Below are 25,314 nucleotides of genomic sequence, written 5' to 3'. Positions count from 1 at the left end.
GCTGCTGAGCCCCGGACAGCTGGAGGGGGTAAACAGGGGAGGGGGCGGGGGGGCACGGCCGGGGCCTAGGCCGGGCCGCGCCTGAGGGCCCTCCCCGCGCCCCGGGGACGGCGCCCGGCGCCTGCGGGGCCCTTCTGGGCTTCCCCCTCCGCTCGGTCCCGCTCTCCCCCCCGCATGGATGGAGCCTCGCAACTTCCAGTACCCGCTGCGCTCGCACCCGGGAGGCCTGACAGGTAACGGTCCCGCGGGCCGGCCGGGCCCCGCCTGCCCCCACAGCCCCTCCTCCCTGGCAGCTAACCCCCGTGCACCCCCTTCTCTGGCAGCTAACCCTCCCCGCCCCTTACCTCTCTTTCCTGACAGTTCCCACACACACCCCCTGCTATCCCCCTCTTTCCTGTCAGTTCCCCCCACCCCAGGCCCTGTCAGGTGACCCCCCGTGTCCCTGCCAGGCATTCCCCCCCACCTCTTTGCCAGGAGCCTGACCCCATCCCTCTTAAGAAGCCCTCCTTTATCCAGCCCCAGCCCCTCATCCCCCATTTTCCCCATCCCTTCTGCCTGCCCTCCCCCCTAACCAAGCACCTCTTTCCCCCCAGCCCTCTCCATACCTGCGTCCTCTGGCTGGTACCTACGCCCCTGCCAGGTTCAGCCCCTGCTTTTTGACTTCTCTTTCCCCCTCCCACAGCTGGCGCTGCCCTGTCCTCATTTTCTTCTCCCCTTTCCTAAGGGCTGACTCTGCCCTGCTCCCTCCCCTGCTCACTTTTCCCTTGCTAAAGCCTTCACGTGAAACTTTCCTCTGCTCTGGTGGGTGTCCTGCAGCCCCTTTCCTTGGAGAGGAGATCGGCCTTTCCTCCTCTGCCAGTGTCTGCTGCCTAAACTCCTTCCTGGAGCTACTGGGCCATGTGGGTCTTGGCATCAGGCTGTTACTTGTGCTGGGCTGAGGTGTTGTCTTGCATCTTCCCTTTCTTCCTGTGGATGGCCGTGTCAGCTGGAGGATGAAGGGTGGAGGTAGGATGCCAGCTTAGAGCGCTGCTACCTGAGCTACAACCACCGAGTGGGCCAGTGTCTCTGGGCATATCAAAGTTTCCCTGACGCTACCGTCCTCTTGTGCTGGGTCTGTCAGGTCTCAGATCCTACCTCTTCTCCTGTCCACCCCTGTTGTAAGCAACTCCTTCCTCTGTTATTGGGTGGCTCCGTGTTTTGAGCCATCTGTCCTGGGGAGCAACTGCCGCTCCTGGCAATTCCTTCAGCTGTAGCAAAACCTTCTTTTTACGAGGTGTCTGCTGCTAACCAGGTCATTTCCTCTTGTTTCTCTAGGTTTGTTAAAAAAATCTACCTATTTATATGTCTATATTTTAATTTAATCGGTGACCTCTTGGAAAGTCAAGGTAAAGAGGATAGGGAAAATAAGTTGTGAAGCTAAAGAAGCCTGCTGAGTTGGGTCCCAGGTGGTGTTTGGATGGGTGAAGTAATTTATAGAAGCTTAAGGGAAGGGTCATAGGAATCTTTCTTTGGGATGAGTCGCGTATCCGCGAGGCTTGCAGTGTGCTGCTTTTTTCAATGACCTTGAGTTTGGAGACTGAGAAACTTGGGCGCATCCAAACAGTTAGGAATTGTATTGCTCATTTAAGATTGCTAATTCGAGAATGAGTCCTGCTGCTTTGTGGGGTCTCTTAGTGTCAATGGAGCTTTTCCGAAGGGCAGTGGTCCCCAGGTTTGAACTTTGAAGCCCACATCTGCAGGGCACTTCTCTGTGTCAATGCATTGCTGTGTGTGTAGGTGAGGTAGGGGGATGTGCATAGGTAGTTCTGTGAGGGAAAATACATTCAAGCAAAGGAACAACCTCCCAAATCCTAGCTGCATTGGGACCGTTCGATATTCAAGCTGCTAAATTGTTTGCATTATCAATGTCGAGGCTTTGTTTCCCGACTTAGAGCAAGTGTTTCAGGAAAATTAGAAGAGCTAGTTGGGGAAAGCCAGAGAATTTTGTTACTCTTCTTCCTCCCCGTACCCTGAAGCACCCTTTGAAAGCATGCTTTTCCAGGAGCTTAAGAGGCTCTTAAGTTACTGTCAGTGTAAATACAGCCTAGTAGATTTTGAGCCTACAGCCTGCAGAAATCTGTGGCTTGTTAATTTTTGACTGCAGATTTAAAGGCCAAGTGTTGCGAAAGTGCTTTTTCTGCCTCTGGAGCTTTGCTTTGCAGGCGCAGAAGAGTCCAACGAGCGAACTACAGCTAACTGCAGGTGGGGTGGTCCTCTTTATGTGTCAGGTTGTAGTTTGAGAAGAGGCTGTTACTGTGGATGAGGTGACAGCTTTAACTGGATCCCAGGTTTTTAGTCCTGTCTGGGGTATTCCAGGCAGGTTTGGAACAGTGAGGGACAAGGGAAGGTTGTCTTTGCTTGGAATTTAGCACAGAGATGCTCTTGAAGGTTGATGGAGAACTGTGTTCCAGTGTCATCTAATAAATGACCAAAAAAAGGTCATGATGATCTCTTACGTGTAGCCAAAATGAAGCTACTTGTGGGGTCATCACTGGTAGCAATAGTGCAGATTTATCCTAAATTGTTCCTTGTCACTGGGACTTAATCCTCTCATTTAATCATGAGTTGGTTGTGCATGTTTAGTTAAAAGCCAGAGAACTACATCAATGGTTTAGGAAACAATATATCTAAAAGTGAACAGAATTTGTACAGTGGTTTTGCTGAAACAAAAAACCAGAAGTTTTGCTGAAAGAGGAACATCCTGTACCAATTTACGTGCCTTTAGCAGTAACAAATGGACAGACTCTTTGAAGGGGCTTCATGATTCGAAGCCTTTACATCTCTAAGAAATCAGAGGTGCAGTTTATTATTCTCTGATTATTGATTTTTTTTTTTTTTTTTTTCCAGGAGACCTACAAAGCTTAGGGATTTTATGCTTTATGCCAGGGTCAGTTTCTAATGTAATTGGAGGCTGTTGATCTACATGCGCAATGGTGCGGTCAATATAGTCTTTAGCGTTAAGAGCACTTAATGCTTCTTTCATAGTAGGAGCTCTACACATATTAACTTGAGAACTAGGCAACTATCCTATTCATGGTGAATGTGAGTCTGGGATTGTGACTAGTTGTGGCTAATGGACAAAGTCTGACCTGGAATGAGAATTTGGGACTTCTTAACTCTTCGTCTGTGATTCCACGATAATTTAAGGTTGCCAAAGCCTTTGCAGCTGTGGAATACCTGTTGAGCAACAAAAAATAGCATTGTGAAAGTAAGAAAGGCTCTTAGAGTCTTCTTGGCCGAGCATATACACATATTCTGGGAGACCTTTAAGCATTTTGCAACATTCAGTTGCCAAGCCAAGCCCTGTCTAGGCAAGAGAGACATCTTAGACTCGTGCATTCCCGTTTGACTGTTTTGTTTCTGGTTTGTTTTTTTTTTTTTCCCCAAGCCTGTCCTTTTTTTTAATGGTCAAAAGCTAAAAAGCATACATCAGCATCTCAGGCATACTAGACACTGAACAATTTGCTGGCATAGCCTTGGATGCTGGTATTAGTATGTTTAAAGTCAGTTTTGCATTGGGTGTTTTGTTTTAAACTCTGGCTTATTCTGCTTTGTCAACCAAAGGGATGATTTCATGATTTTCATGGATTATTTTCTTGACCTGTATCTTTTAAGAAATAAAGTTAAGATGTGTTGATCTCTTGTTGAGACCTGCTGAGCGACAATCTGTTGAGAACACCTCTGAGTTACCGCAGCTGACAATGATCTATCCAGAGAGTTGGGAAGCTCCACAACACATCTGTAATCCTAAAAACACTCGCAGAAATAGCAAGCTCCTGTGTATTGCTGCGCTCCCCCGGCCAGTGTGTGGTTCAGAGTTCCAGAAGGTATAAAATGCTGTGGCAGAGGAGACTTTGAAGAGCAAGGGAATTTGAGTCTCTCTTAAGCAGTGGTAGGTTTGGGGGGGTTTGGATGTTCGTTCCCTCTGAGCATCTTGTTCATACAGTCAAAGAGTGGATTTATACTGTATTAGTGGTTTTGCAGCAACTTATTTAGCAGTAAATTGGCTTTTTGCTACGGGTTATTTATGTCTGTAGAGTATGGGAGATCTGTATCTTTCCATGAACATGCATTTCTCTGTGTGTGTCCTTCAGGTCATTTGGTGCCATTTCTTGCTAGATAGGAGTGGAATAAAAAGGAGCTGTTTAGAAATTAGCCATGACTAGAGGTAGGAAATCTGACAAAAACACTTCCAGGGGTCTTAAGAGACCAGTGGGGCATTTGTCAGTTGGGAGGTGACTGCTTGCTTGGCTCTGGCATGGTGTTAGGCTTATTTGGGGTCCTAAGATCAAAAGAAAACTAGACTGCTCTTAAAGAGGAAGACAAGCGGTCCCTGCCTGGCAGGGAAGAGGAAGAGTTAGCCGGATGCCGCTTGGAGAGGGGGGACTGCGGACAGAGTCTGGGAATGTTGTAGGGAAGCACTAAGAAGAGTGGAAAGCTTCAGGCAAGACTGTGGCACTGAGATCTGCTGGGATATTGTCCCTCATGTCTCTTGACGATGTACTTTGGGTTAACGGATCATTCACTTCTCTGGAAAAAGTTGGTTAACTGTCATCAGTCACTGGTCACAGGTTCCTGCAGAACAGGGCTGTGTGAGGTCGGGTGGCTGGCGTGTTTAATAGGGCTACACGGAGGAGGAGGAGGAGGAGGGCAGCCTCGGGGTATAATTTTAGAGGTAAGGAGATCTTGGGTTTTGTACCGTGAGTACCAGAGTCCCTTGCCTGAGGGGTGAGCTGCTGAGGCGTCGCAGAACGATGGAGGGTCTCTCTGCCCTGTTGCAGCTATGGATGGAGAAAACACTTGCGTATCCTGGAGGGTTTGTTTAAGGAGGCCAGTCTGTGAGGGTCCAGCCTAGGAGAAGGGCAGGTGGAGTCTTGTTAGCTGTAAGGGGTGTCTGGAGGAACTGGAGGACAGAGATCACATATAACCATGCATCCCTGCACGTTCAGTCTATCCAAACTTGAAGCTGCTTTTTGAGTTAGCAGTCCTCTCGCTTGCAGAACTTAGCAGAAAAGTGTATCTGGAAACCACATCCTCGTGGATGTCTCCAGCCATGTAGCTTATTTAGCCCAGCTGGCACTGGGCTAAATAGAGCTGGCCTTGGGCACAAGTAGTGATGGGTCTGTCCTGGTTTCCCGTGTTTACCTCTGAGCTGCAGAGTCAGCATGATCCACCTGCCCTTGTGCCGAGACGCTTTCCTGCAGGTGCCTGCTTCTTCTCCTTCCCATGCTTGTGAGCTGTTCCTAAGGGCGGTGGTTGTTGTCCCCTTGTAGACACCATCTCCATAAACAGGCAAAACACCACCTATGCTAAGCTCATGTGGAAAGCCAGAGGATAGGTATCAAAATCTGATAGCTTAATCATCCTACTACAAGAATTAGTGTGAAATATTGATGATCAAATGCAGTCACAGTGCTGCCTGTTGCTATTAAGCCTGGGAGTGAAGCAACTATTACTTAACATGAAAGTGAGTGAGGTTAAGGATGCTCAAAACATGATGTGTCTTCCTGGGCGTGCTAGCTAGCTTTCCTGGTGCTACTTCTGGAGTAAAAGGGATGTGGATTAAATACATACATGACAGACGCATGCATGCATGCATGCTAGCTCAGTTGCAGGCTGGCCAGTGGATTCTAGGGGAGCCCCAGTTTATGCACAAAAACAGATGACGGGGTCCAAAAAATCTCAGCTGATTGCTCCAACGTCTGGGGGTGCGAGTTGAGGCGGCTTCTGCCATGGTGAACTTGAGACGTGTGGCAGAGGACGTTGGCTTACTGGACACATCTGCTGCAGAAACTAGGCTTGGGCTGTAGTGAGTTTGGGCTGCTGTGTTTTCATCTGGGCTTTGAATCGGTCCTGGTGAAAGCACGGCCTCGTTAGCCCTCGCTGGGCACGGGCTGGGAGCAGGCTTGCCGTGCAAAGTCCCCCCGTTGTCCTGACTTGCCTTGCATTCAAGGCCTGCGCTCTGGCTGTGGGAATTTTATCAATTTTGTTCTCACCATAAGTACAAAACAGGCCTGGAATACAACCGTGAGGGCTGCTTGTCTTTTGCCGTCTGCAGTAGGGATGTTCAACTTCAGACCTACAAACAGGTGTGCTTTTTCTGTGCGTGTTGTATTGGAGAGGTCCCGTGGCTACCCTAAAAATCCTGCTTAGGAGCACACTGCAAGAAAATCCGATTTTCAGTGTGTTTGTATGGCTTTTCTTGCTATCTAATAGCAAGGTCTAATGATGTTTCCGTGCTCACCATGGAGCTGCATAGAGGAGCCAGCTGTGTTAGGAAAGCGATCTGAACTTCCACTTTGGATGAACTCTGCTTTCTGTGAGGAAACATGAATTCTTGGTACTTCCTACCCATGGGGAAATACCTGCGTATGCATGCAAACAGTTTTTTTGAAAGCAAATTGAAGCTGAAGCCCAGGGCTTTGGGGATCCTGGGGTGCAGGAGCCTCGTGGTTTTGCTGTGCAGTACGGCTGCACGGCCCTGACGTTGCTAATGGTGGAAGACCTCGCTTTGCAGCAACCCGACAGATGAACCGGTAGAGAATCAGGCAGGGTTTGTCAAAACTTCTGCCTGACCTCAGCGGAGTTATTTGTTGCTGCGTTTCTGTGAAATGTTCTTGTTTCAATGAATCAGCATTTCCTCATTCAAAAGAGGACTAATTTGTAAATTTTGGCTTGTTCTGCTGGTGAATGCTTTTAAGGAGAATTTAAAACTATTGGGTTACATAGGACAAAATGGGTGTTTAAATTTTTATTTTAATTTTTTTAAAGAGAACTGTAGAAATATCAGAATGGGACAGAATGTGGTATGTAAATGAGGTGAATTACATCATTTCTCAGAGACTGACTGGCCCTTTGCTAGGCAGCCTGTCTGGAGCAGGATTGTGACAATCACTCTGCAATTTGAATGTTTTCTAGCAGGTGTAGCTAATTTTATGGGGTTTAAATTATTTAGGTTAGTGCATTAAATATGGAACTCCATTAAGAGTGTGGAAAACTAATTTCTCCTGGAAATACAACTTTAAGTGATCGCGCCTTTTCTGTTGCTGATGTAATTGCGTGTTCAGATGATAGTGTCACCTGATAGTTGGCTGTTGTGATTTCTAAGGCACGCTTATGCTCTTTTGGTTTTGGTTTTTTTTTGGCTGATAATCAAATGTAGTAAATGAGAGAGAAGAGGTGGCCAAAAATATCGATGCTTTGTTTATTCACAATATAGTAAGTCTTGCTGGTTGTAGAGTTTGGGAAAAGTGAAATTGGACATGAGTGGACATGTAACGGTGGGAGGCAAGCTGTGAAACAGGATGCTACCCTGGACTTGCAGGGTCTTTGCTGGCATAGAAACATGGCTTTTCTAGGCTGATTTAGTCCAGGAGTTCTGCTCGTTTTCAATTTCTCTGAAAACTGAGGATGGCCTCTTAAGTCAGGTGTTCTTCAGTCTTACGTTGTTCCTTGCCAGCCTTGAGTTTCTTCAAGGAGCCTTTATACAAAACTTTTCAGTTCTTAGCCACCACTATTTTTTGACAATAAAGTACTTGACATTGTATATGAATGGCCTAATATGTTTGTATGCCTGCCTTTGTTCCCTCCCTGTTCTGTCCTGCAGGTAATTAAATGCCCTTAGTGTGGATCTTTGCTCTGTTGGCATGCTTGGATGCACAGCAGCTCTTCCGATAGCTTCTTTTCGTCTGCCCCATTGCAAGAAGATGGCAAAAGCAAACATTACCAGAGACATCATCCACAGACAGATCAAGGTATGTGTTAGCCAAGTGTTCGCTTGTGTTGGGTGGAGAGCAGATAGAGAATCAGTGTTCACACTGGATTGGGAAATACTCATGTTGTTGCCTTGAAGGAGATCTGAAAAGGTCCCTGCTACTTACGTATTGATAAGCTGTATAAGAAGCTTAAGAGAACAAACACATAGGACCTATTGCTGTCCTTAATGAAGAGCTGGGATGAAGTATGGCATAACAGGAATACAGTTCTCCCTAGCAGGAGCGCACCATGCTAGTTTGACATCAGCAGGTCTGTTCCTTTTGAGTACAACATTGAAGAGAGAAATCTGGCTACTTGTGGTTGGGCACCAGAAAGAACCCTTAGCTAGCTTCCCTCATGAGTTTTCTCTCTGCTTCTTTATGTGTTCTCTTCGTGTGATCTTGCCATCAAAGGTATTTTCTGACTGTAGTAAAGCTAATGATCTCTATCTCAGTCTCTCTGTCTCTTTTTCTTTAAAGAGTGGTGTGTTGCTCCCTTTGTGTAGGGAAAACCTCTGTGGTGGTCAGATCAGACATCTGATGGCTGCATTTGTGAAATATCTCTTAACGTGAAAGGACTAGCTACAGCAGACACAATAGGCAATTATTACTTGGACTCAGAGGCCTTAAATCATTTGCAGCTTTGCTGGTAATCAGCATTCACAAAAGTGGTCTGTTAGTGGCCAGAATAAGGAACTGGGAGCTTGAATGCTCACTTCACTTTGCAGTTTGGTACCAAACTTTGTATTAGAAGCTTGTAATTTAATGCATGTGCAAAGATTTATTTTCCTCCTCTAACAAGGAAGGGATGGTTCTGTGGTTAGAGCATTAGCCTGGCACTTTTTCACACTGTCTGCTCTGTTAGACTTTCATGTGTGACCTTGGGAAGGTTGCTAAGTCTGACAGTTCCTTGTAGGAGAAGCAATATCCTACTGCACAGACCTCACAAAGCCACTGAGGTTGCAATAGCAAGGCAATTATAACTGCAGCACCTTGCACTGGGCCTAGGAGTGTTTTGGGAATGCTATCTGTAAAATATGTCAAGGGGTTTGAAGTTTGTAATGAAAAGTTACTACAAAAAGCCTGTCTTGTTTTGTTTTTCCTCCAATCCCCTTATATTTGTCTCCATTTTGTTTTCAAATAGCTTTTGTTGTGTGGAGTTCATTACTTAACATTGGTCTGCAGAGCTGTAACGTGGTACACTAGTTCTTTGTGTCTGCTCTGTGACTACTAACGTGTTCCTAGTACCATAAGTATAATTTTTGACATTAGTGTTCCCATTTATAAATGGTGATAACGAAGGCTTAAGTTGTCTTCGCCTGACTATAGCATGGCATGGGACGGGACCGAGGCTGGATCAGGTCCTATGAAGGAATCTCCTCGGACATTAGATGTTCCACCCAAAATATGACTTGCATTCCCTTTTCTTCATGCCTGCCTCTGCAGTTGGCCTTCTTTCATTGAAGCCATCTGCTAATGCATCTGTGAACCCTGTGAGATCACAGGGGAAACAACTGTCCTGCTTTTCTTCACCTTCATTTGTACTGACGCAGTTCTGTGGCAGCTGTTCTCTTCCCTGTAGAACAGGCTGTGCTGTGGTACTGCAGCTACATGCTCCTACTCCATTTCTGATGAAATAAGCCATCTCTAAAGGATGCTGTCCAGTTACATTCCCCAACACTTTGCCCCTTGGCGGTGGTCCTTCGGGACAGATTCATAGAATCATAGAATCATTTAGGTTGGAAAAGACCTGTAAGATCATTGAATCCGACCGATTCTGTGTCATGGCAGACTTTGGAGCAGCTGTAGTCTAGTACTGCAGTCCTTGGGAGCAAGTTGCTTCTGAAATCCTTGCCAAGGGATAATGGCAGGCATTCCCAAGCTCTTCTGTATCTTCTGTTTCTGGCCCAAAGTAGGCAACTTATTCTGTCTTAGTGTGGGCCTCTCAAACCTTGTCTTGGCTACCCAGCTGGAGCCTGGCAGTTAGGTAAACATCGTTTTAAACCAATTCAGGGGCAAGGATTACAAACTGCCTACCTGGAGATGATGTAAATGATGTCTCCCTACTACAGGACAGGTACCTGATGCTATGGACACCCCAATACCTGGCAAGGTCCCTGCTTGATTTCGAAAGTTCTTGAATCTTCCCTTAAAGGGAAAAAGGAGTGTTTTGTTTGCTGTAGTCAGTGTGGCGCTTGTTTGCTTCATGCAGGAGAGGGGTGCGCTGGGCTTCGAACGACACTATCATGTCATCGACCCATTCATTCGACGCCTGGGCCTAGAAGCGGAATTGCAGGTAAGTGGGCAGTGTTCAAAGAGCAAACTGAGCTACTTGTTGTACAACTTACTGCAGAAGGGACAGCCCGCGGGAGTGTATGGCATTCTCTCTCTTGTATGGGATGGATACTGATTACTTAGTTCCCTAAACTGCATTAGAGCCACGAATAGCTCAGTGAGATCTTGGGTGAGCTTTCTGCATTACCTAATGCACCTACAAGAGAGCCTTTAACGGGTGTGTATCGGCTCATCCTAACAGTGGTGCCTGAAGAAGGCGACCGTCAACTGTTCAAGATACTCAGCTCTAATGCTGAAGAGTGTAATGTGTTGCCTAAAAAATAGGTGGTTGTATTGCAGTCTGACACAGCTTAAAAAGATCTTAAGATTGTCTTGGTTTGGGGGAAGAAAAGATTCTTTTGTCCCCCTTTTCAATCACATCTCCCATATCAAACGCTACTCAATGCTCTCTTAGTCTTTCCTGGTACAGTTGTTAGTTAATTTGGGTGAAGATGTATGATATAGTCACCCAGCAGCAAGGTGCTTCTAAAAGACTTACCAAAAGTGCATTTTCCCTGTGTTCCTGGAGAACCTGTACATGTAATTTGTCAGCCTAGCCAAGAGCTTTAGAAGCAAAGTCACCTTTCCACGTGTACAGCAGGATTTCATCTGTAGCCTCTGAGACTAAACTGCCATTTTATTCAACACTACTTTTTTTTTTTATTTGTTTCATTTTGCCTTTTCTACCCCAACTGCTATAGCACGTCTGTCTTTTCTTGAGGTGCTTATCTGCCACGTGGGTGGTTTTTTGCAGGGTTGGAATAAAAAAACTTGTATTGGAACAAGTTGTTATGTGTGGGGAGCTCGCTGTGTCCTTGTCTTAGAACAGCTCTGTTTGAGAAGTCTGCAGTTTGTGTAATACCATCTTCCCTTTTTTTTTGCTCAGGGTCACTCTGGGTGTGTCAACTGTCTAGAATGGAATGAAAAAGGAGAGTAAGTATGTGCCTTGATTCAGGGGATCAGCAAACTGATAACCCCAGGTTCTCCCAAGAGTAGGATGTAGGTCATCTTATCATAAGCAGCTGCTTCCCATTCCTAGTAAAGTGGAGCTCAGGCTCAAAGTTTTGAACTGTAGTAGAGCTCATGCTTCAAAAGAAGCTTTATTTTGTTAAATATATCTGGATATTCTTAGAAATGCCCCTTTAGCGAGTTCAGAAGGGAAATGGTCAGGCTAAGAAGTGGAGATTGAAGGCTGCTTCTCTTCTCTTAAGTGGTATTATGGATTATAATGGATCTTTAGGATTTGCCCAGCTGGTAGTGACATTTCCCCACCCCCTTCACCATGCTGTTAAAAGCTTCTGCTGGGGGACAAATATATAAGGGAGGGAGGTGGAGCATTTACCCCTCTCTGCAATTTTAGAGGGAAACTAAACATAAGAGCATTTCCATTAACCAAGTGGAATAATCTGCATGAGAAATGACTGGATGGAAGGAAGAGTGTATATTTCTTGACATGCCTTTTACAAGATCCAAAGTCTGCTGTCTGATACTCTTCAAAATTATTTACCAGTGAAAATTTCAGGTATTTGAAAGAGATGTGGCTCAAGGAAGTAAGTTTAAAACAGCTGATGGTTGCAGATGTCCAATTCTTTTGCTTCAAATGAAGATAGATGTACAAGGCAAACAGCGCCTTGCAATACTGCTGCCACACCCTGCACTTTAAAAGCAGTCTGTGAATCACTAAATGAGCCCTGGCTTGGGACTGCTTGGGCACATCCGAAGTTCAGGAATGAATGCCTTGGCTTGGGTTTGGGGATGATGTGGAGCAGTTAATGCAGGCAGGCTAATGAGGAAAATGGAGGCCCTGCATTTTGTTGTTGAGCAAATGCTCCTATTGTTTTCCCCTGTGCGTCTGAATCTGTGGTGAGCTGGTTCAATGAGCTAAACCAACGAAAAACACTCGCTTTATTTTCTGTGGAGTTGATATTTGGCTGATTTAGCTCCCTGAACTGGCTGAATGGATTGGCGCATGGGGAGTAACAAGAACACATAGCTGAGAAAAGAGAGAGGAAGTGGGCTTCTTAGAGCTGAATTAACTTAATGGCTGTCTGTGGTCAAACCACTCTAAGAAATTGGTCACAGCTTAGAACAGAAGAATACATGATGCATACTTCTCTTCTGTTTCTTTTAGCTTGTTGGCCTCTGGCTCTGATGACCAGCATACCATTGTCTGGGATCCTCTGCACCACAAGAAACTCCTTTCTATGCACACAGGACATACTGCAAACATCTTTTCTGTCAAGGTATATGGTTAGAAGGAATGAACGGCTAACAAAATCAGCAATCTAAGCAGCAAGAGAATAGATCCTTGCTGGGAAACATTTTTCTGCAAGCAATTCCACCACCCCACCCCCCCAATAGTGTAATATTTCTAACGTTAGGAAAAAATTGCATTAAATCTAATACCTGCACTTCTTAGTTTATGCAGCTCCCAGGCTTATCTCATTCTCTCTTTAAATTCAAAGGAAATGGTTGTAGCAAATTGGGATGTGTGGCGAAGAGACTATTTTGTGTGCTACTGTAGCTGGTGGCTCTTGAGTGTGCACACTGGCACACGTGTAATGTAGGTAATAACATGGGTCATCCAGTGTTCCTAAAGCAGGCTGCTCTGTCACCTGCCAGGACAGCTCGGCGATGTCTATGTGAACAGCCTCAGCACTTCTCAAGCTTCAATGTCAAATCTGTCTCCCACAGTTTTTGCCGCATTCAGGGGATCGGATCCTCATCACAGGAGCTGCAGATTCCAAGGTGCATGTCCATGACTTGACTGTCAAGGAGACCATCCACATGTTTGGAGATCACACCAACAGAGTTAAGCGGATTGCGACGGCTCCCATGTGGCCTAACACCTTCTGGAGTGCAGCAGAAGACGGGCTAATCAGGTACAGAACTCTAGTTGTTCTGCCCAAAATTAATTGGATTAAGATCCATTGCAGTATGTACTATGCGCAGATCTGAAGAGAGACTGTCTCTATACTAAAGAGCTTAAGCTAATCTCTTCTTTCCTGAAACTGGAAGGATTCATCTTAGATTCATTAGAGGTAGCCTCCTCTGATAAATACTCTCCTCAGCTCCTGTTCTCCTCCACTGAAAAGGGAGGCCAAGAAAGGAACAGCCGTGTCAAATGGAAGGGAGATACAACGCTGAGCGACATTTCCCTCCAGAGTCATTGAGACTCTTAAATGACTCTGTTCCACTTTTCATACAAGCTACTGTTTGTGAGGTCATGACTTGGAGTTTAATTTGGAATTTGAATAAATCTGTGCACGTTATGGAGCTGGTTTTAATGGTTATCCTGATATTGAGGCCTAGTGTATATTGAACTGAGATGCTTCCAGTAACCTATGGCACAAACGACTGTTAATGTCGTTAGTGTCATCTCTTCATGCACAAGCCAGATAATTAAGTGTAGGTCACTACTGAGCAGTATAAATGTGCTGCTTTGAGTCGTCTTCAGTTTGGTCACCATGGGAAGCTACCCTCTCTTATTGCTGCTTCTGTTATCTAGTGACACGGGTTGCCTGACTCTCTCTTCCCTTTGCAGACAGTACGATCTGCGAGAGAACAGCAAACGTTCAGAAGTCCTGATAGACCTGACGGAGTACTGCGGGCAGCTGGTGGAGGCCAAATGCCTGACGGTCAACCCTCAAGATAACAACTATTTAGCAGTAGGGGCAAGTGGACCCTTTGTGCGACTCTACGATATACGCATGATACACAACCACAGGTAACGGCAACTGGCCTTTCTGGGCAGACATGCGTGGTACAGAAATCTGTTCAGGGCTCTGGTGCGAAGGGGGAGTTGCAATGATCTGGCACTCGCCTGTCCCACTGTGCAGTTTTACTCAGTCTTTTCTATCACCCACAGTCTTTTCGATCTGTGTGAGTACATTGGGGTGCTGTGAGGCAGGCTTGTGACTTCGTAGCTGTATAGGCATGAGGCCGTGCCCTCGTGTGTGTGAACAAGAAGTGTCAGCGTAGATCAGGCTTCAAGCAGTCGAATGCTGTGATTATAAGACTGCTCTTCTTTCTGGCTAGAAAAAGCATGAAGCAGAGTCCTTCAGCTGGAGTACACACATTCTGTGACCGACAGAAACCCCTCCCGGACGGTGCGGCACAGTACTACGTGGCAGGTATTGGGACCTGTGCTGGGGGTGACTGATGGGACATTAAGTTAATGCCTGACGAAGCAGAGTTCTACCCATCACACAAGAAACCACTGCTTGGAAGAGCTCTTCTCTAATATACAGGGATGTTGCATGGAATTGCAGTTTATTTCACTTCCATGTTGTGAATTCTTGTTTATGTTACCTGCTCACTTTCCCTGATTTTTGGCAGTGGTGTGTGTTGGTGAGCTGGCCTTGCTTCTTCTTGTCTAGCATAAATGTCTGTTTGTCACTTCATTGGAAAGTCAAGGATTGGATAACCTGGGCGCTATAGGCTTTCTCCTGGAACTGGTCCCAGTAAGGCTGCTGTTCAGAATCTTTTTGGCACAGAAGAGAAGCGGCTTGTCTTCATCCTGCAGATGAAGAATCAGCGATGCCGTATCGGGGCAATCTAGATAACATTCTTTTCCAGTGCTCATTATTTACTATCTTTTTTTCCCCCAAATGTTTGGTGTTTTTAAAGTATCTTGGACCAGCATGTTCAGCAGACCAATTTTGACAGTCTTGCTTCTGATGAGTCCCACTAGAGGATTTATTAGGTCCCCTGAATTGGTCATGCAACGCATCTGCTGTCTGAAGCAAAAGAACCTGTGTGTGAGCTGAATATTTAGGAGCCTTGGTTTGGTTGTGCTAAGAGCTTTACTAAGGAAACCTGATTAGAGGGTTGAAGATGGAGGTATTTGTTTGCAGATGGCCACAAGTCACAGACACCAAATCCATAGTGAATCCCTAAAACTGAGATTTGCTGGGTTCTGCAGGCTTCATTGTTAGCAAGCTAGTTATAATCCAGTCTTCTCCTCATACGGAGATGGCCTTGCAGAATTGATATTTGTGAAAAGGCAGCTATGCACATCTGCGCGTTTTGGTGGCTGATGGAAGGATTCAATAAACAGCAGAAGGAAATGGAAAATCACTTAGGTGCGTGCGCTTCGTGACATTGCTCTCCTAACAGCCTCTTGTAAAAGGGAGCAGCTGGGGTAGGACAAAGGCAACGGTTACTAGTTACGCTAATATGTATGGACCTCTCCTCTCCACAGGGCACCTTCCAGTGAAGCTTCCGGACTACAACAACCGGCTGAGAGTTCTGGTGGCCACATACGTCACCTTCAGTCCTGATGGCACTGAGCTCTTAGTCAACATGGGAGGGGAGCAGGTAAGAAGACGGCTAAAGTCTGGCAGAAAGCTTCATGTTCAGTTGCGTTTGGGTCACCATACGTTGTTGTGCATTCTTGAAAACGGGTATAGCAACTTCTCTGTGGGTAATATGATTGATTTTTAAACTGCTTTGTGATTCATTCAGACTAAATGCTTGGTATGAGGGATTTGTTTGTTATGCTACCACTGATCAAACTTGAACCATGTTCTGTTCTGGTCTTCCAATTCACACTTCACTCTCTGGAAGAGGGAAAAAATCAGAGTTCTGGAACTGACCTTTGCTGACCTAGAAAAGATTTCATAACTCATTCTTGAAACATCAGACTGCTTCTGTAATAGAATCTAGTGAATAAGGAACTTACAGAAGCAAAGGCCTTCACCTGGAATATTGATCGCTTTAATTTTAAGCGCTGGGTGATATTAATGGATCTTTTGTAAAGCCTATCAGTGAAATAAGAAAATCCTCCTGACAGCATTAATCAGCGTGGATTAAGCAGGAACTTTGCTTGTGGGCAGGTTACTCTGTGGTTGTCCTCTACAGATCTCTTTCTCACACGTGCACTCACTCCTCTAAGAGGAGGTTCTGAGTTAGATGAATTGTAGGTCTGATCTGGGCTGCCCATTCCTATACCAGTACAGTTTTAAATTAGGGCTTCACAGGGCTGCTTTCAAAGTTTCTCAGGAAATCCTGGTTTCATTTTAGAGAGACTTTTACCTTGGTTTAGTGTACCACCTCTTTTCTGTCAATAAATGTTTGATTTCTTCATGATCACTGTGTTAATCAAGTAGTTAAAATATCTTATTGGAGTTGAAGCTTTTTGAGCAGGTTTGTTTGTGGTCAGGTCGTCTTTTAAGTTCTGTAGATGTGGAGAGGGCTTTCTTACCTCTTGAGTAAGACAAGGCTCCTATTTCTCAGTATTATTCTTTCTGAGCCCAGTGCTGGAATGGAACATGCCACTGGTACTGCTGTCATCCTGTGTCTACCTGTCAATAAACAAGATTCCCAGTTAGAAAATTGGAAATAGCAAAACACAAATGTGGCACCGTATACCTTTCTAGCCCTGTTTTATTTCTGGGACTTAAGCATCTATGTTTCACTGACTTTTTTTTTTTGTCTCATTCTCTTTCTTCATTCCTTAGGTCTATTTGTTTGATCTAACATACAAACAGCGACCATACACTTTTCTCCTCCCAAAGAAGTGCCATACTTCAGGGGGTAAGTATGATGCCGTCATGAGAGTGAGTGGAAGGCAGAGTGAAATCACGTACTGCACAACTCTTTTTCAGGGTGCAGCCCAGTCTGGGCAGGAACTAGGAAAATGAAGTAGGGCATGGCTGTTGCTGGGCTGTTTCTGCAGTACAGTTCATACCCCAAGTTCTAAAACCCTTCTACAGTGACAAAACATGTGTCTTGAGGGGAGAAGTGAGCTGTGGAGAGATGTATGCCTGTGTGAGTGAAGGAGAATGCCTAAAGCTGTACATAAAGGATAAAATAGACTTTGTGGAGTGGTTGAGGTCCTCGTATCCTGCCTTCAACTAAGGGGGAAAACTTTGTGGACAGGTGTGGAAATGGTATATTGTTTTTATTTTTTAAAACTTATTAATAAAACGTAGAATACATCTGTTATCTCCTTATACACCCATCAGGAAGAGACAGAACAATCTCTCCCCTAGTCTAAGAATCTGGCCTGGCACTAATATCCCTCCTGGTGGTGAGATAATTGAATCAAAAAGTCATTTATTTGACGAGTAAGTAAATCCAAAAGCCTTTGTATTTCTGGCCCTGTTTCTTACAGGGCCTGTTCGTACACAGATATTGCAGGCAGTACGCAGTGAATGGCTACAGCGTTGTTCCCCGGGCAGAAGCTGACTCTTCTGAGGGAGTGTTCCCTGCTCAGCCCCTTCCCTGTTCTCAGAGCGCTCTGGCAGAGTTTGATCTGTGTACTCAGCTCACCTTAGGCTTTAATCTGACACTCCCATCCTGGTAGCAAATACATGCCCTGCCTGCCTTTCTCTTCTGTCTTGAATGCGTGTGGGTGATCTCTACTGTGGTATCTGGTGAGGTCATACTTTAAATGGCAGGACAGCGTTTGAACGGGCTCACAGTGGTGCGGCTGCAGCAAACGCTCCACCCTGTTGGGCACAGAAAGTTCAGGCAAAGGCTGTGAAAAGGCATTATCAGTACAAAGGCTGAACTTCATGTGCACACGTGTCTCTGCACACTGAAATCTCTGAGCAGTTTGGTAGACTGGTTGGACAGTGTCCCCAGTTTCCCAAGCTGTGAAATGGCCGCAGGAGCACTTCTAGCTGCAACATACGTGCAGTTTGTAAAGCCTGAAGCTGAATATTTTCTCTAGAAGTGGCAGATGATGTGGCTGCATGACCTTCAGAGAATTACTTCAGCTTGTAACTGCTCCTTGAGCAGTCGGGTAAGAAAAGAAAGAAAGGAAAAAAGCCTTTGGAATTCCTTTACTGGATTCCTCCAGTGGTTCCCCTCATCCTCCTTGTTCTATTAAATGTTCAACAACTTAGCTCTATGATTCTTTATCTGAATGAATCTAAACTACAAAGTTACTAATGTTACTAAATGCTTCTGCAGTTTTAAATGTCAGGATTCTGGTGATCAGTCGGGTACTCTGATTGTGGCCTAGACTCAGTCTGAAGGCAGTTCAATTCAAGCTGCCCTCTCTTTCTGTGTGTATACTTAGTTCTATGCGTGTCTAGTTTTCTGTTCTAGAGTCGTATTGCGAAGGATACTGCAGAGATTTTGTAGTAAATGTGAGAGGGCAGATCAAATCCGGGTGGCTGGAGGAGGGGGGCGTGTGGAATCATGGAAGTTTTATTTCTGCTCTGAATGGGGCTGTGGCATTGGTGTGGGTCTACTGTAAAATAAAACCCTGAAGCTTCAGATATAGTTTGTGTAATCTACGTTGATACTTAGCATGGCTGTATATACATATATATTTTTTTTCTAACCTTCAGAAGTGCAGAATGGAAAAACCTCTACCAATGGAGTGTCGAATGGCATCCATCTCCACAGCAATGGCTTCCGCTTGTCTGAAGGAAGAGCACATGTGAGGTAAGGGGACAGATCTACCTCCATGAAAGCCCTACGGCTTTGTTCATGTCCTCTTCCTCTTGCCAGGGTTAGGTGCTGCTGAACGAGGTGTGAAGTGCAAATCCACTTGGTGTGTTGACTTGATTGTCAAGTGGCCTCTGTCCTAGGAGCTCTATTTGCTTCTGACGAGTGCGCTATGAACAAGAGTCAGATCAGGCAAGAGCGTCCTGGGAGAAATGTTGTCCATGAGGATTTTTCCCCTCTTATGATGAATTACTGCAGACAAAACTAAGAAATTACTTTTCAGGCCTGGAAGCAAGGTGTTCTTAGTTGTCCTGGTGGTTGTTACTTCCTGGCCTGCAGGAACTGTGTCTTGGTAAATGGGAGAGGCTGCCAGGTCGAAAGAGCCTTGCTTCCCTTCGTCATTTTTTTTGGGCACCTGCCTGCTGCAAACTGAACTGAAGTGACCAAAATTGCTGTACGACAATAACACTAGAGTAATTACTCCTGCGGTCTGCCTGTGAGCTAGCAACGGATGGAGAGCCCTCTTCCATTGTTCCTGCTGCTTGCTTTCCTTAAGAACAAAATGCAGTTGGGGTGAAGCAGAAGCAGACTTGAAGCACATCTTGCTGACTGTTTTTCCTCCAGCTGATGAGACATGGTTAAAAGTCAAGACACAGTTGCTTAATACCATATATGGGTAGTCTAGGTTCCACCAAAGTCACTTTGTTGAATGTTTTCAGCTTGTTTCCTCTAGATGGCCCCTCCACCACGGCAGCAGAGATGCGGCTGGAATTTTGAGTTGCTGAGCATGGGCCTTGTGCAGCCCAGTGAACTCAGCTGCTTGGTTTCCTTCTGAATTTGCATTCTGTTGCACATTGCTAAAAGAGGATTGGAAATGTTGTTTATGCAGTCAAAGCGATGATGTATTGGTGAAGTCTGAGGGATTAGATGCTGAAAATACCCACTGTTCAATTTTGAGTGGATGTCTGTATATAAAGTCTGTATAAACAGTCAAATTATGGTCAAAAAGAAATCTTCCTCCTAAAGTCAGGTTATTCAGGTACATTGCCTCTTCTGCCTTTTTCTGAAACTTTTGGTATTATGCTTTTGGTATTATGGTATAATGCTTGCTGGGATTTGCTAAGCTAGAACAAAACACTGCCGACATTTAACTGGAGTTAAGAGAGCGTTAGCCTGTGAGACTTACCTGTGCTCCTTTCTTCTTTCCCTTCAGTCCCCAAGTGGAGTTACCTCCGTATCTGGAGAGAATCAAGCAGCAAGCCAACGAGGCCTTTGCTTGCCAGCTGTGGACTCAAGCCATCCAGCTATACAGCAAAGCAGTCCAGAAAGCCCCCAACAATGCCATGCTGTATGGAAACAGAGCTGCTGCCTACATGAAGCGCAAGTGGTAAGGAAGCAGAGAATATCAGAGAGTTTAGTGTCACAGGCAGTGCTGGCGTCTGACTTCCGAGTACCACGGATGCCTTGTTGTCCACTGCGAAGCAAGCACCTGGCTTCCCTATGTGCGGAGCAGGGTTGGGGTTACTGGATCAAGCCGTAAGTGGGTCACCTCTGGCACAGAACAAGGGGATTGCACAGCAGCATGTGTTGGAGAAATTACAGCCACAGATACTGCACGGGCAAGCACAGCTGGTAGTAGCTCATCATTTTGTCTACTGGCATGCTGAGTAATGTTCTGTTCCTTTCCCGTTCAAAAAGAAACCAAAATCCACTTCTGAGTAACAGCATTATGAGCGTCTCCAAGGGTGTTTGTGTTTCTTTGGATAGTTCTGATCTGCATTAGAGTATGGCTCTAAATCTGCTGTCAACAGATGAGGTAATGGTTACTATGCTTTATAACTTCCTATCTCATGATACAAGATTGTTGTAGGACTGCCTGGAATTGCTTTGGTTGCTGCTTTATCCAAGTAACTAGTACTGCAGATAGTCAGACGTGCCTTGGTGGCTCCCGTGCTGCCCCAGCTAACCCACACTCCCCTTGACGGGAAACAAACCTCTCTGAGGGATCTGGGGAGGTGGCAACTGGTGCCTCAGTCTGAGGGAGGTTCTCTCTTGATGGTTGCAAAATATGCTGTTAGCCTCTGCAGTAGGTAATGTCTTCTCTGACCAATAGCCAGAGCTGCATCTGCAAGATACAGCTGAGTTATTTTAGTATCTGTCCCCTTGAGCAGAGTAAGGCTGAGTAGCATGACTTGCCATTAACATATTTAAAATAGCTGTGGTCCTTCATCTACATTTGCTTTGTGAGGATACCCTTCTCCTCTCCCTGCTGAAATCCCCAGTATGAATTCTCCCATCTTCTTGCCAAGATAAAGAGCAGCCAGCAGTTGTTGTGACTGTTGGTAACTGGCCTACTGGCTGTTTTGCAATAGGAGAGATTTGGGAGCTGCCTCAAAAAGACCTCAGTGTTCAGAGGGAGAAGAACAATAGGTTGGGATTAAGGAATGGAAGGCAGAAGCTGACTGCTGATCTCATAAATGACATTTTTTCTTATAGGAATCGTTTTTCCCGAAGGATGTTGGCAGATCTGAACCTTCCTGTGTGTCAGCTAGTGCTTTGCTACAGTTTTCAGTAGCAGGAAGATGTGAAAATATATGCACAGTGGGTTTCTGTGGCATGCAATGATTAGAATTTAAATAGTACTGAGCTGATATCTTCTCAGGTGCAGAAAAGACAGGGCACTTTTCTGCTGGGAACAGCTACTGGTGTATGGCAGAAGGTGGCTGGGATGTCACTGAGAAGGAGGGTGAAGCAGTGGGACAGTGACCCACACTGAACCACCAATGTGTCTCGGAGGTGTCCTTCACGTTCAGAGCAGGAACAGCTATAGGCCACCGCGCAGAATACTGCAGGTCTTGCTTTGGCCTCGTTCTCTGAATAACAGAGAGCTCTAGAAAAAAGGAAGGTCTGTCATTTCCTAACCTCCCCTTGCTTATCTCCCTTAAGATGCTACTCATACTCTGAAGCACTTCTAAGGCTGTCCTTTTAAAATTTGCTCATAAGAGCCAACTGCATCACTCTCCAGATTGCTTTTAGCAGTCTATGTTGACAGTACTTAGCTGATTTCTAGTTAGAGCTTTTTTGCACAAGCTGAGTCAAACCTGTAACAATGGGAGAAGTCAGTGCCTGCTTTCCATCTCAGCGTGTACATTTTTGCACCAGTCTGTTGGGCTGTCTGATACTGGTAGTTGAGGTTGAAGGATTTTTGAGGGTGGCAAAGCAGCTAATAGCCCAATCGGCTCTGAAAATGCGAGTCACCCGTCTGTCACTATAACAGGTAACTTGCATTCCCTTTCTTTGAATAAAAGTGGCCTGATGCTGTGCATCCAGCCTCCTGGATTAACACAGACACAGTGCTGCAAAGACAGCCCTCGAGAGCCGTGTTTCTTCTGCTCTGCTGCAGATCTCATGGACAAGGCACTCCACCTTCTGTGCTAGCAAGCGGTACTATGTGGCCAATATCCACCTAGACGGGAGGGAGCAATAGGATGAATGGCTTGCAGAACATGCTTGTGGCACTGAATAAGTGCTGCATAGCGTGTAACCCAAAGATTTGGAGCTCCCTTTAATGAGTAGAGACACAGGAACACCTCTTCCCTGACAAAGGGTCCACATGATCTAAAATTGTTGCCCTGTGGGAGGTAGAGGGCAATTCACCCCCTTCTCCTTGGGACTGTTTCAGACTTTGATAGGTGCAGTGCACGTAGGTTGCAGGTGTGAAACATGATGATGATTATTATTATTAGCCATCATATGGAGACTTGGCACTCTCTTAAGACAGACTGTGGTGCCTCTGAGCAGTTTAGGCTCGATACTGGTACACCAGGTGTGTCAGCCCTGGCTGATTTCTCAGCCTCTGTCAGTCTGAACTGAATACCAGCATGCAAGGCTCATCCAGTCTCTCCTGTTTCCAAAGCACAAGCAGAGGCATTCGTGTTCCCGCAGCCATGGAGCTTAGGGAAATCAAGTGTAGTCTCCAGTAACTGTAAAGTGGATATAAATATCCATTATGATACCAGTCTGCTATAACGCTTATTTCTAAAACTTTCAGGTTTTTGCTATAAAGGTGGGAAAAGACTGCTGCTTTAGACGTGTCCATCAGGGCTATGAAGTGTGGTGGTTCTGTAGCTCCTTCTTGAGGGCTACAAGTGGCTCTGACTGTGGGCAGGGAAACATGCTGCCACGCTGTGCGTCCACAAAGGGGCACGCGTGAGCTGCCGTGCTCTGACGAGGCCCTGCTCGCCTTGCAGGAGAGGCCTTGTGTCTGCTTGGCCAGAGGGCTTGTGCATCCTCCATCTTCAAAGGACTTCCCTAAATGTGTTCTATCAGTGAGCTCTGCTCTGTCGGATTTAAAATGGCAGGTCAAGACTTGCTGGGCTTCCCTGTGTGGTCACATTACAGGGCTGCCTCTATACGTGTGGAGGTGCATTCAAGAAGCTGGGCTTGGTCAGATGGTGCCCCTGGGAAACAGCAAACACTATTAGTACGTGAGCTTGTGGGGTGTCTGCTTGCATAGGGAGAGCTGGAAACAACAAGGTTTGGAGTGAAACGAGGGCTGGGAGATGGCACTGGAAAATGTATGCTGTTTCTGTTTGGGCTATCTGATCCACCCCTCCCTTTTCTTCAGGGATGGGGACCATTATGATGCTTTAAGAGACTGCTTGAAGGCCATATCCTTGAATCCATGCCACCTGAAGGCCCATTTCCGTCTTGCCCGCTGTCTCTTTGAACTCAAGTATGTGGCAGAAGCCCTGGAGTGTCTGGATGACTTTAAAGGGAAGTTCCCAGAACAAGCACATAGCAGTGCCTGCGATGCACTGGACAGAGACATCAATGCAGCCCTCTTCTCCAAGAGTGATAATGGTGAGTGCCAGTCTTCAGTGTGGTTCTTCAAGGTCACACTAAAATCTAATGATTGGACAAGGAATTTTCTCCTTAAACTGCCCCTGTGAAGTAAAGTTCCAACTTCTGAGAGAGATTGATTGTTACTGTGCACAAAAACTGGCCTGAGCCTGTTCTTTCCTTGCGCCTGGTCCTGGTTTGCTCTCGAGCGAGAGTATGATAAAAGGGGTCTGATGTAGCCAGGAGATAATCTGGAAGGAAGCTTGTGCTCTAAGCCCTGTGCCCTGCTGGAACTCTTCTCTAAAGCTGTTGGGGTCTCCTAGAGTGCTGTTTGCTTAGAACATGTTTCTCCCCAAATTGTGACGAGGGAAATCTGTTGTCTTTCCAGCTGAAGACAAGAAAGGGGGTGGCCCCATCCGGCTGCGAGCCACAGGCCGCAAGGATTCCATCTCAGAGGATGAGATGGTGCTGAGGGAGCGCAGCTACGACTACAAATTCCGATATTGTGGCCACTGTAACACTACTACAGACATCAAAGAGGCCAATTTCTTTGGCAGGTATGTTGGCAGAGCGTAATAGGGATGCAGGACAGGAGCGTGAGCAGCAGCAGAATGCTCTCTTCCATCGGATAAAGCCTCATGCGTAGCCCCGTGTGACTGTTCATAAAATGACGCTGACACTGGTTTGCAGGGTTGAAAAAGATGACAGAAAACCTCCTCCTTGTGTGGCTGCATGAATAGCTGGTTCAGTAGCAGATCCACAGAGGACCCGGTTGGGCTAGCGTTTCAGAAAAGCCATTTGGGATTGAAAACATGAATCCTGGGGATGGAGGGAGCCAACACAGAAAGCTTTATCTGGATCCATAAGCGTGAGGGGTGGCAGCCTGCTGATTATAGAAGCCAACTGAGATTCTCATGTCTGCTAGAGACTAGCTTTGGCTCTGAGCTGTGATCTCCAGTCTCTGCTCCTCTCACCCTAGCAATGCACAGTACATAGTCAGTGGGTCAGATGACGGCTCCTTCTTCATCTGGGAGAAAGAAACCACCAACCTTGTTAGAGTGCTGCAGGGAGACGAGTCGATTGTGAATTGTCTCCAGCCTCATCCCAGTTACTGCTTCCTGGCTACCAGCGGCATTGACCCAGTTGTACGACTGTGGAACCCTAGGCCAGAGGTAAGAGCTGCAGTAAAAGACTGTCTTGTTGTCAGGAGATGTAACACATACTGGTCTTTCCTACTGGGATCTCTTGATAGTCGCAGCAGCAGAAACAGCCCCTCTTTGGTCCTAGCGCTGCCTTGCTGAGTTCTCTCCCTTCTTGTCTTGCAGAGTGAAACCCTTAATGGCCGCGTCGTAGTAGACATGGAAGGTGCTTCCCAAGCTAACCAGAGACGAATGAATGCAGACCCGCTGGAGGTGATGTTGCTGAACATGGGGTACCGGATTACAGGACTGACCAGTGGTGGGGCTGGAGGCTCAGATGATGAAGACAGCTCAGAGGGGCAAGTCCAGTGCCGGCCCAGCTAAAACAGAACTGCCTCTCCTTCCTCTAATTGTTTGGCTGAAAGGGAACCTAGTTTCCTTGGTCCTGAACTTTCTCTGATGAATGACTGCACTGTTTCGCACTATGCACAGAGTAGGACAAGCTGGCAGGGGCAGGAGCGGCCGTCTCTTTAAACCATCGCCACCACCTCCTCCTTCTCCCGTCACGCTACTGAGCAGCATGGCAGTGCAGTCCGGGGTTTGCCTTTAGTGGAATTTAGTCCCAACAGGGGTCTTTGAGTTGTCTGTAAGCAGTGTAAGCTGGTGATTTTTTTTCCAGAGCTGCTGTGTGATCTGGTACAGGGGGATGTTGCCTGCATTCATGCGTTTGCAGAGGGGATGTTAAATTCCTGAATAAAATACAAACCTAGGGCAGGGGGTATGGAATGAATTTACTGCAGTGA

General features: G+C 46.1%; 1 protein-coding gene across 1 annotated transcript; it reads left to right on the top strand.

Annotated features, from left to right (window-relative positions):
- WDTC1 (WD and tetratricopeptide repeats 1) lies at nucleotides 1-25,314 on the top strand. The gene is made up of 16 exons (XM_072885174.1): nucleotides 1-233; nucleotides 7,646-7,793; nucleotides 10,006-10,089; nucleotides 11,014-11,060; nucleotides 12,259-12,370; nucleotides 12,822-13,009; nucleotides 13,672-13,854; nucleotides 14,166-14,260; nucleotides 15,331-15,446; nucleotides 16,589-16,664; nucleotides 18,431-18,527; nucleotides 19,744-19,917; nucleotides 23,158-23,393; nucleotides 23,761-23,929; nucleotides 24,352-24,544; nucleotides 24,698-25,314. The coding sequence occupies exons 2-16, from the start codon at nucleotides 7,686-7,688 to the stop codon at nucleotides 24,893-24,895; spliced, it is 2,076 nt and encodes a 691-aa protein (XP_072741275.1). The 5' UTR covers nucleotides 1-233; nucleotides 7,646-7,685; the 3' UTR covers nucleotides 24,896-25,314.

The sequence above is a fragment of the Ciconia boyciana genome, chromosome 21 (assembly GCF_034638445.1).
Source record: "Ciconia boyciana chromosome 21, ASM3463844v1, whole genome shotgun sequence".
NCBI classification, from domain to species: domain Eukaryota; kingdom Metazoa; phylum Chordata; class Aves; order Ciconiiformes; family Ciconiidae; genus Ciconia; species Ciconia boyciana.
Note: the sequence above shows the minus strand (reverse complement) of the source record. Positions and strands in the feature narration are given on the sequence as shown.